Source organism: Lycium barbarum, chromosome 1 (genome assembly GCF_019175385.1).
Source record: "Lycium barbarum isolate Lr01 chromosome 1, ASM1917538v2, whole genome shotgun sequence".
In the NCBI taxonomy this organism is placed as follows: domain Eukaryota; kingdom Viridiplantae; phylum Streptophyta; class Magnoliopsida; order Solanales; family Solanaceae; genus Lycium; species Lycium barbarum.
The window spans coordinates 164,922,284-164,933,372 of record NC_083337.1 but is presented as its reverse complement, the minus strand read 5'-3'; the positions used below and the strand labels follow the sequence as shown (position 1 = coordinate 164,933,372).

The following is an 11,089-nucleotide window of genomic DNA, read 5'->3' as shown; positions in this document are numbered from 1 at the left end:
TGTTGTTTGTGGCGAAAGATTCCTCCTTTAGTTATCTTATCACAAAACAAACACATAACTGCAGTCCGATTGGTCTCACTAAGTTTTTTCCCATACTTCCAAAGCCGGGTCTTCGGACATTTTTTAATTGCTGTTAAGATTTAAGAAAAATAATCAGGAGCAAATATTTTTTTGATACAAAATCAGCAGAGAACACAGCCAAACAAAGCAGAAAAAGTACTCTGGAAAAGAAAGAAAAAAGCAGAACTGGAAAAGAAAGAAAAAGGCAGAACTGAAAACAGAACATATATAGCAGCAAACCAGAGCAGAAAAAATCAGCAGCAAAAAAGAAGAAAGAAAAAACAGAACGAATGTGAAGAAAAAAACAGAGCAAAAAAAAGAGCTTGAAAGAAGAAGAAGAAACAGAAGAAGAAAGAAAGAAAGAAGAAAGGCAGAGCAGAACCCTATAATTCGAGAGAAAAAAAAACAGAGCAAATGTGGAGAAAAAAACAGAGCGAAGAAGAAGAAGAAGAAAGAAGAAGAAGAAGGAGGAGGAGGAAAGAAATTACCTGAAAGTGGAGAAGAAGAGCTCCTGCAAAACCCTAGTTGATTGTGCAAATAAAATGTCTCAAAGTGGCGCTGAGGATTTCAATTAACTGGACTAATTATTTTATTAAAATTGGCCCAGACTTTTTATTTTATTACGATTTTGACCTGGATGTATTATTGTATTAAAATTTTGACCTGGACTTATTATTTTATTAAAGTTAACCTTTCAAAAAACAGCCCACAACATAAAGCGGACGCTTCAGCCGCTTCACCGCTTCGGTCTCTGAAGCGTCCGCTTAATTGGGTAGCCTCCGCTCCACTTACCTGAAGCGACAAATCTTCGCTTCACCGCTTTAAGCGAAGCGTAGCGGTGAGGCGCCCGCTTTCCTGAACACTGGTACAAGGTGATGGTGAAGAAGGAAATTGAACATTTCAAGATCTTTAAGATGGCCAACCAACACAGAAAGTATGGGAAGCATGTAAGTGGGGGTGGGGGGAGGTGCCAATTCTACTAGACAGCAAGAAAAGTCATTAACATAGTGTTTCATCTCCATAAATTGAAAAGCAAAAAGTCATTAACATAGTGTTTCATCTCCATACATTGAAAAGCACTACATTTCCGTTAACACATAGCGTGAGAGAATAATAACTCGGATTAAAGCACTACATTTCCGATAACACATAGCGTGAGAGAATAATATCTCGGATTTGGACAATGACTACATGGTATCAAAAGCTTGATATGACTTCACAAGACAGTTGATTCTTAGATACAGAAAGTACTCAACTATTTCCTCAACCAGAAAGAAGATGCAGCCACAGCAGTCCATACAAGGAGTCTGCCACTTCACATACTGCCCTTTTATAATTGAACCCTCAGGAACATATCAGTTACGATCTTACTTTAGCAAGACGAGCCCTTAGTTCTTCTAACTCTTCCTCGTCATCAGCATCCTGAAGAATTACATATCACCATATTTCATCATTGAAAAGATCAATTAGACTTCTATGCAATGGATTATAGATGTGACATACCTCTTCATCTCCAACTGCCTGAGCAGGTTGCTTTAACTTCTCCTTTCGGACTGCTTCAGGAAGTTGAGCAGTAGTCTCACCAGCAAGTTCCGTTAAGACCTTGTCAACTTCGTCTTCAATCTCATCTTCTATGTCTTCTGAATCCAATGCACTGTCCACTGCATCATTCACAATTTCTTCAATGACACCAGCCTGCAGCAAAGTAGAAAGTGATTTACATTTCAAGTCGAAAGACACGCACTAAAGTCTCAAATACTAAAATTGAGATCATCCTAAATGGTTATATGGACACACTGTTGTAGGCGGTTTGGCCGAGCCAATTTCAGGGTGTGTTCGGTATGAAAGAAAATGTTTTCCAGGAAAATAAGTGGGTTTCTTACTTACTTTCTTGTGTTCAGTGCATAAGCAAAAATATTATCCTAAAGGCATTTGTATATAATCTAGACAAATACTACGGGAGCTGAGGCGGGGTGTGCGTGTGGGTGGTGGGCAGGAGGTTGGGGTGAAGATGACACAATCACTAGGGAATGCCACTTGTGGAACTTGTTTTCTCCCTACTTCCACTAGGGAAGTCATTTTCCCCATTGTTAAGGAACTTGCTTACTTAGAGAAAATGTTTTTCAAAAATTTTGACCAACCGAACATGGGAAATTGAAATACATTTTCAGAAAATGTTTTCCTCCATACCGAACACACCCTAAAAGAAAGAGTGGAATAGATATTCCTGTTTCTTTCCTCCTCATTTTCCCTTGTGGTAGAGACTGGCTAGTTGATTCAAAAGTTAAGTCAAAGTGCAGAAGTTGCCCATATTTTCTCATAGGGAGGCAGGCTAATCGATTCGCAAGGAAAGTAAAAGGGCAGAAGAAGCAAGATTATAGAAAGAACAAACTATGATCATGCCGTGTCATAGAGCTTAACAATTAAAACTCAGACTCATACAGATGCAAAGGTGATTCACCAACCAAGAGAGAACTCAGAAATCTCTTCAGAGTTCAAAAGCTAAAGCCAAATAGATACCTTGGTCATCTCTTTATTGAATTCCTGCATAGTAATAGCCACTTCTGGAGCCTTCATAAGATTATTAACAAGCTTCATGACTTCAGCACTCTTGGACAAATGCCCCACAGTGCGAGCGATAGCTGCAAAAATGAATTAGAAGATTATGAGATACTTGAAGGAATTCCACATACAAATGCACGGCTTATAAGTTATCAGGTCTTCTTTAACCGTTTATCCAGTTTAAGCAACCAAAATAAGGTTTCTAGCAGCAGCTTAAGACAAATTTACGGTGCTACTAGTTATCTCGACGAAAGTATCATGGAAACATGTAATCGAGCAGATGGATTTCAATCAGAAGTGTCTTAAAGACAAGATCCAACCTTTAAAATGTGCACGTACAAACTCCATGGTTCACTCAGTTTTGCAAGATATATTAGCAAAATATGAGCATCCCAAATCAAAACTTATAAGCAAAGAGGAAACAATCTCGAAAAGTGTTAGCCAAAGCTAGGAGTAAGATATGACAGATTTCTACTTTCATACTGGGATATAAGGTCATGATGAAAATACAGTTTACTTTTTTTGATGAAAGAAAAAAAAGTCAACTGTATTTTCATCATGACCTTCTAGCATTACAAATTCCAATTTGTATCAGAATAACAAATGCACCGCTATGAACCTTTACTTGCCAAATGTCCTACCGACACTAATAAAACTACCAGAAACCAACCTTCGTAGAAAAGTTTCTTGGTAATCATAAACATAAGGCTTAACTTATTATCTTAAACTACACAAAAATCTCAATAAAAAAATATCTTTATATATAAAGCACGTGACATGCTCCCAATAATTATAACAAATTACCAAAAGTTAATTCTAGTAATTATCAGGCAAAAGAAAAGTTCATAACTAGGAACCGGGAAAGAACTTTTTTTTTTCCTTCAGAACAAACAAAAATGAATTAAGCTAGTTCTTACAAGAAATTTCAGAGAAAAGTATGAAGTTGGTTGCTAAGAACTTTATTAATTATTAGGTTAAGAACTGATCAAATACTAGTGGTTTGAAAGTTAAAAGGTATATTTTCTGGGGATATAGATCGGATAATTACTTCTGTCTCCTGTTAGATGTTCCAGAGTTGCTGACTGCATTTACTGATCAAGTGGGGTATGCATAAGGGAATACATATTAGTGATGCAGCTAGATTATACTAATGCTGTAACTCTATCCAATCTCCTCCACCATATGGGAAGAAAGTAAAGTATGATTTCATGTTTTGCTGACATTTTCTGGACCATTAAGACTTCCTGACCCTTTTTTAAGCGATCAACAACTAGGACTAAACACAGGATGGGTAGGAAAGGGTGGTTGTGACACAGGGACACATGGGAGTATTTCCTCCCGTTTTACTTACATCAAGCTCTGTCATCATTGCCACAACCAACTATCATGGCAGCCAAAGGGTAGCTGAGGACCAAAGAGGAAAAAAAGCGGACTTACTCTGATTGAATAGACAGATATGATTAGATAGAGAGATTAGTTAGAAGCTTCCTTTTGAATATTTTTGAAAAGTTCAGATAAAACATGGAGGGCGACCGAACACTAAAGAAGGAGCAAGAACTAGCAACTCGAAGATGGGTCATTGAGTAATCATTACTGTGTTCACCACCATTGATGGCCACTCCTTCTATTGGAAACTTGAGATGATATCACGGTGAAAGGTGTCCAGTTTCTTCTTTCAGCGGTGACGAGCACGAGGCAAGGTTTAAAAGATAACGGCGATAGGAGGGAAGAGAGCAATGCAGTCAAACAAAAAAGTTACTCCCTTTATATCAACTCAAATGTCAAAGTTCTAGTTTTGTTTGCCAAAATTTTTCCAATCGTCTGTCCCCCGAAAAGAATATTCACATCGTATCATATAACACCAGAAGTATAAGAAATTGTGGGAGTCCTAATTCCTAACTTCCCGAGATCTGCAAAATAAAAAGTAATCTATTACCTCACAATTAACCTTCAAGTCAATAGGCTATGCATCTTGAAACCCCAACTCAATGAATTATACGAGGTATATTTTCCTTAGGAGGGTGCAAAAGTACATCAGGACATTTAGTTTGAATTCAGGGTGTATATATGTGACACAATAGAAAATTTCCTGAAACAAGAATACTTGCACCTAGGAAACTGAGAAGCCCTTAAGGAGTGAATTTAACTACATCCTAAAATGTTAAAGAGTCAGATAAGGGAGATCACATTACTCTTTCCGCATCAAGAATTATTATTACTTCATTTTCAGAAGATACATACAATGCTTCCAATAATTTTCTCATCAAAGATCTTTAGAGGAGCGATTGAATACTTGTCAATAAATAACGAAAAAATACAAGATGGGGTAAGAATATGATCATACCGACACTTTCTCCAAGGTGCATGGATATTGAATTCAACTGCGCCTTGTTCTCATACAATCGGTTCACAGTTCTTTTAGATCTCACAAGCTCTTGGGCTAGAGACTATGACAAAACATAACACTGAAATGTGAATAAGCAATAGAACATAAAATCATGAAATCAGAAGGCAGAATAACTGATGATGATAATGCTGGAATGTCCTAATATATTTTTTTGATGACAGAATGTCCTAATATATTAAACATGGACAAAACAACTCTTTAATCCCAGAAATCAGAAAATAGAGTTTTCTCTATGATAGGAGGGTGTGGAGTTCGAGAATTAGGGAATAAGGGTAGTGGGCGCATTTCTTTTCCATTCCCTGAGTTTTAGCATTATTCTTGTATTCTCTTATTCTTATATTTCTATTATTATATGTTGTTTCTTTAGCCTCGGTTACCTAATTATCTTGCTATTATTTTATGTTGTTTCCTTAGCCTCAGTTACCTTATTATCTTGCTATTGTGTTTACTTGTTGCTACTGCCTCTTTTTCTTCTTTCATTGAATTGAGGGTCTCTCGGAAACAGTCTCTCTGCCTTCTCAAGGTAGAAGTAAGGTCTGCATACACTCTACCCTCCCAAGACCCCACTTTGTGGATTACACTGGGTATGTTGTTGTTGTTGTTAGAGTTTTCTCTATGACATAAACTACCAAATAAAGCCCCAGATAATGTGTGTGGATCTTGGAGAGAAAACCAAACATCAATAAATAAAGATGGAGCATGTTTCGAACACCTGGAACTCTTTGAAAAGACCCAAATAGAAAGGAACTTTAGAAATGCATCACATAGGGTCAAAGGTCAATCACATATCAAGACTAGAACTCAGAACTCATGCTCATCAAAATCCATGTGAAATACTTTCTGTTTTAGCAATGTTCCAAAATGCTCTACTTATACTGTAATTCTATACAATATTAACGTATACAGATTTTAAGATTGCAAAGTCATTTAACCATTAATTTGAAATTTTCTAACTTCGCCAAATCAAAATTTCAGCTACTATTTTAATACTTTCTTCAGTTGTCACTAACTAAGTATGCAATTCAAGTAACATCTTAAGTTTTGTGTCAATCAAACTATATTGCATAACGTAGGATGGACCATGGAGGACGGGGAATTTGGCCCATCCTTCTCTTTCTCATTTTACCAACTCTATTCCCAGGTCCAAAAAAATAAAGGTTTAACTAGCTATAATGATTTTGTTTGTCCAGCGTTAGTTCAAGATGAACATTATATACATCACATTGAAGCAGTGGCAAACATTACAACAACAACCAAAAAAAAAACTACTACTACGCCAAATAAGCAAAAAGTAATTCAACCTGAAAAGTTAAATTACAGCAGTTCTAAATTACCTTAGCAGAACCCATGTCATTTCTCTTAGCAGCTTCTTTAATTGATTTCTGTACAATCTTCTCCTCTCTCTGTATATCTGATCAAACCCATTAAACCAAACAAAACAAATCAAGACCCACCAATAATAATCATCAAACATTCCAATCACCAAAAAAAAAAACAGATAACAAGGAAACCCTTTTCTTCCTTATCTTGAAAATTAGGACAGAATTTGCTTTTACCTCGAATTTGGCGTTCGATATTTCGACACTCTTGTCGGAGACGACGTTGCCAATCTCTCAAAAGTTGTTGAGGATTCGGTTTGGGTTTCAATATATTCTTCACTTTCTCCATATTTTCCTTTTCTCAAAACTCTTCAAAATCAAAGTATTCAATAGAAGATCGAAGACCAATAAATCGGATCGCGTGATTCTGATGATTTAACTTATTGTACACGCTAAATTTGCAGAAGATTTTTCACTAAATTGACTTGGATAAGGAGTGGAAAAGAAAAAAAGAATGAGCAAGGCGCGTAAGAGACAAGCAACAGCACTTAGATATGAAGTTTCCGTTCGTTATACTAGTTGAAGTCTGACATGGCGGTTTACCAAGTTTCCATTTGTTGTTTGGTCTATGTCTCTTTTATGGTTTTTAATAACTACAAAAAGAAATATTTTCTTAGCTAATTCATTTATCCTCTATTATTATTCCAGATTCATTTGAACCACTCCATTAAAAGCGTTTGGTATGACAGGAAATATATTTTTTTTAAAAATATGTTTGTTGAATAAGTTAACTTTTAGTTCGACGATCATAAGATACTTTTCAAGAAAAAACATTTTTACCTAGAAGTACTGTTATCAATTTGCATTACTCAAAAATTTCATCAAAATAGTAGTATTTAATTTGTTAATATTAGAATCAATATTTAATAACTGTTGTTTCCGTTCTCTAACTAAATATAGGAAAATATTTTTTAAGCAATGTTATGTTTCTGCCATCACCTTGATATGTATTGGAATGCAACTTGAAAGCGGTGAGAATGATCTCGATACGAGGAGAGTTGCTATGTACTCCATATTTCAAAATTAATTAAGGCCTTAATTAATTGAATTGAATTTAGTATTTTCGGCAATAAATATAAATTTATATGTAAAAAGTTATAACAACTTCAACAAATTATAAATTTTGAACGCATAATTTTAAAAACGTAATAAATGAAATTGAAAGAATCTAAAGGTTGAATACCTTAAATTTAAATTACGTATTTGCGACTATTCTTGGTTAGAAGTTAGAGCTTAGACCAATGAAAACAATACACACAGAAATTGAGATGGGGAGATTGGATAGCCTTGCAAATCTCACATTATGTTACTTAGGTTGCAAGATTTCATTATCACCAAATTTTCTTATATTTTCTACTTCCAATTCCTCTGTATTTTTGGGCCTATTCTTCCACCTAATAGTCGAGATGAAAATCAATGAATTTGGGCTTTGGTAGATATAATGTTTGAGCCTAAGTTTGGCAAAACTACTTGCCTATATTTTTGCTGTAAATCACTATGCAATTACTGTACTATCTTACTACATTCCAAGGTCAGAAGCAAGGACCAAGTTGTTTCTTTTTAAGCGACCAATGCAAGGGATGGAAAAATTTCTCCACAGAGATTACATGTAGACAAATATAAAGATAGCTTTTAAGAAAACTGTTTTTTTTTTTTTAAGTTGAAAAAACCATGATGCTTTTGGGAAAACAAAAAATTGGTGAAGCAAAAGAAAATTTTCCGACCTGCCGGATTCGAACCAGCGACCTAAAGATCATCTGTCAGGCTTTTCACCAACTACAGTCTTCCGCTCTACCAACTGAGCTAAGGTCGGTTGTTGTTTCGGAAGTCAGACAAATAATATTTATATGCTAAATTATTGTTTGTCTATATATGAATCGGCAAATAGCGTTAACTATTAAATTCTAATATTCTACATAGTAGAAGCACAGCTAAATAAAAATTATCATTTCCTTTTTGTTCTCATTCAAAAAACCTGTTCATATGAAACACCTACTATTGTGTTTATTTTGGGCCTTCAAAATTCTACAGTAAATTCTCCAAATATATATTCATGTAATATGATCTATAGCCTGTTTGGCTAAAATTTTGGAAAGTCAAAAATATTTTTTCCTTTTTAAGTGTTTATTTTAGAAAGTTGAAGTTTTGGTCAAGCTTTTAGGAAAAAAATATGGAGCTTTTGAATATAGTAGCAGAAGTGGTTTCCAAAAACAGAAAAAAATTGCTCTTTTTTTCATAGGCACCTTTGAAACCCTAATCAAGCTCAAATGACTACTCTAATATTGTCAAAAGTACTTTTTAAATTGAGTAGTCAAATATAAACTCCTACTCTCCAAAATACTTTTTGGAGAACAATTCTGACAAAGACATTAGTCAAGATAAGCAGGTTTTGGATACTTGGCAAATTAGGCATAACTGTGTTATTATTCTAATTTTTGAAACTACACCTCTTAGTAATAGAAATAATGAGTCATTAACAGTCTTGGCATATGATGAATGATATTATTAAAATAGAATTTCGTTGTGAATGAGGTTATAGACTTATATTTTCCCTTTCTTTTAAATTGCATTTACCTAAGTTACGTTGCAACTTACTTATGTAATATTGGAATTTGACATAGAAGTATCATGTTAAACTCTTTTTTTTAATTTTGAATTTAGGTTATATTTTTATTTAATTTATTTGCTTTAGTACTATTGACTTGTTATTTCACATTGCATGCTATTTATTTTTCACTTACAGTTGATAGATTTTGTTTGTCAAACATTTGAATAATCTTATGGCATTATGTTTATTAATATTAATTTTTTTGTCCAACATCCAATCCACGACGTTCTCACAAAAAAAAAAAATGCTTTTAATTTTTATAATTAATTAAATTAAAAAATTACCAATTTAAAAAATATATATCAATCATTTTTTACAATATTACAATTTTAATATCATTTATAAAGGCACATATTTTCAAATATTATTTTTTCATTTTTGATAATTAAATTATATTTTTAAATTAAACTAACTGTGTAATTACACTTGTACAACCAAACAATACACTTGTAATTACACTGTAACTACGTGATGACAAACAAATAGATCGTTATAATTACAACAACAACAACAACAGCCCAGTGAAATCCCACATCTTGGGGTCTGGGAAGGGTATAATGTACGCAGACCTTACTCCTACCAAGGTAGGATGGCTGTATCGTTATAATTACAATACATTGTAATTACTAGGCTATGTAATTACCACCCTGATGATTACACCAATTCCAATTAACAGGTGACTTTCCAAACAGATCCTTAATGAAGAAAGTGACTTTTTGAGTCAACATCTGAGCAATCAACTCTAAAGAAGGTTCACACTAATTAATCCCTTCAATTAGGATTATTCCCAACAAGTCTAGCTTTACATCTTTTCCACATTTCAATATTTCATCAGCATTGTATTTGATTTTATATCGGCAATGAATCAATGAAGCAATATTATCGATCTCCAACACCTTAAGCTCCTCGTTCATAGCTTTCTTTTAACACTGAGTATCAAATTAACATACACTGAGTGCTCCCTCCGTCTCATATTACTTGATCACTTTTGCTTTTGCATGTCCCTTAAGAAATCATAAATAAAAGATATATTTTACCACCTTATCCGTATCTCTTTCCAATAAATACATTCTAATCAATATTGACTATTTTCAAGAACATTTAATACTAAGGGTGAGATAGGAAAGATTTAATTAATTTTATCTTAGTTTTGTAAATTAACAAGTAATTTGGGACATATATTTTTAGTAAAGTGGTCAAGTAAAATGGGACGAAGGGAGTATCAAATTAACATACTAAATAATACACAGTTTCAGTCCGCTCTTAATGGATACTTCATCTGTCCCAATTTAAGTAGTGTCTCAGTTTGATTAGGCACGGAATTTAAAAAAAAATACTTTAAAATTTTGTGATCCTAAATTAAAGATGTATATACTGTACTAAAATGTCCTTTGAATCTTGTAGTTATATTATAAATTTATCTGGTAAGATGTTTGAATTGTCAACTTACTAAATATAGAAAGAGACATTCTTTTTGGGACAAACCAAAAAGGAAAGTAAGGAGTTGTTTGGACATGGTTTGAAATCATGCTATGAAATCAGTAATTTGAAATCATGACGATTTGAAGGTGAAGTTTTATTTGGACGTGCAATTTGGGTCTCTTTAGTTGTATTTCTTTTCATATACATAAAAACCCTACAAGTTGTGAGAACTATCAAAAAAAATTTCAATTCTTATACAATCTTACCAAATGAACAAATCATAGTTCATAACAAAATTAATACGCTATTAGATAGCCTTACTAAAAATACAACATCAAAAACTTGGGTTCAATAACAAAGGAAAATTGGACATGAATTGTACTGTAACTACTCTTTAATATAACCCTGGCACATGGTATGGAGAGTTGGTAAATGATTGATAAAAGTAAATTTGTTATAAATATACTACCGATTTATATATTTGATATAAATGGTTGGTAACCATGGTTGGTAAATATATGGCTTAAGTCATTGACGGACTCTCAAACTTGTTCGTAAAATTCATTTAGACCCTTCAACTAAGACTTCCATCATCACTTTTACCGCGCCACTTGGATACAAAATAAATATGCAACAAGACACAAATGGTGC

The 11,089-nt window shown here is 33.8% G+C and overlaps 1 protein-coding gene and 1 non-coding gene across 4 annotated transcripts; both read right to left on the bottom strand.

Annotated features, from left to right (window-relative positions):
- Nucleotides 1-1,054: 1,054 nt before the first annotated feature.
- On the bottom strand, nucleotides 1,055-6,982 carry LOC132604613 (vacuolar protein sorting-associated protein 24 homolog 1-like). Of its 3 annotated transcripts, XM_060318209.1 has the most exons (6): nucleotides 6,586-6,977; nucleotides 6,364-6,440; nucleotides 4,967-5,069; nucleotides 2,581-2,702; nucleotides 1,564-1,755; nucleotides 1,055-1,482 (listed from the first exon to the last, which is right to left on the bottom strand). In XM_060318209.1, the coding sequence occupies exons 1-6, from the start codon at nucleotides 6,695-6,697 to the stop codon at nucleotides 1,420-1,422; spliced, it is 669 nt and encodes a 222-aa protein (XP_060174192.1). In that variant the 5' UTR covers nucleotides 6,698-6,977; the 3' UTR covers nucleotides 1,055-1,419. The 3 variants fall into 3 exon arrangements, with proteins under 3 accessions (XP_060174192.1, XP_060174183.1, XP_060174197.1); XM_060318200.1 differs by lacking the exon at nucleotides 1,055-1,482 and having other exon boundaries at nucleotides 1,498-1,755; nucleotides 6,586-6,982; XM_060318214.1 differs by lacking the exons at nucleotides 1,055-1,482; nucleotides 6,586-6,977 and having other exon boundaries at nucleotides 1,498-1,755; nucleotides 4,967-5,087; nucleotides 6,364-6,433.
- A 1,144-nt stretch (nucleotides 6,983-8,126) lies between these two features.
- On the bottom strand, nucleotides 8,127-8,221 carry TRNAY-GUA (transfer RNA tyrosine (anticodon GUA)). Its single transcript has 2 exons — nucleotides 8,185-8,221; nucleotides 8,127-8,162 (listed from the first exon to the last, which is right to left on the bottom strand). It is a non-coding gene; the product is annotated as a tRNA-Tyr (tRNA).
- Between the last annotated feature and the right edge of the window lie 2,868 nt (nucleotides 8,222-11,089).

What these genes read in the sequence shown, in the direction of transcription:
- LOC132604613 (XM_060318200.1), bottom strand. Translation starts at nt 6,697, where the DNA reads ATGGAGAAAGTGAAGAATATATTGAAACCCAAACCGAATCCTCAACAA. An exon ending in TATCGAACGCCAAATTCGAG is followed by an intron (nt 6,441 to 6,585) that starts GTAAAAGCAAAT and finishes GGGTTTGATCAG; the next exon opens with ATATACAGAGAGAGGAGAAG. An exon ending in TCAATAAAGAGATGACCAAG is followed by an intron (nt 1,756 to 2,580) that starts GTATCTATTTGG and finishes ACTTTGCTGCAG; the next exon opens with GCTGGTGTCATTGAAGAAAT.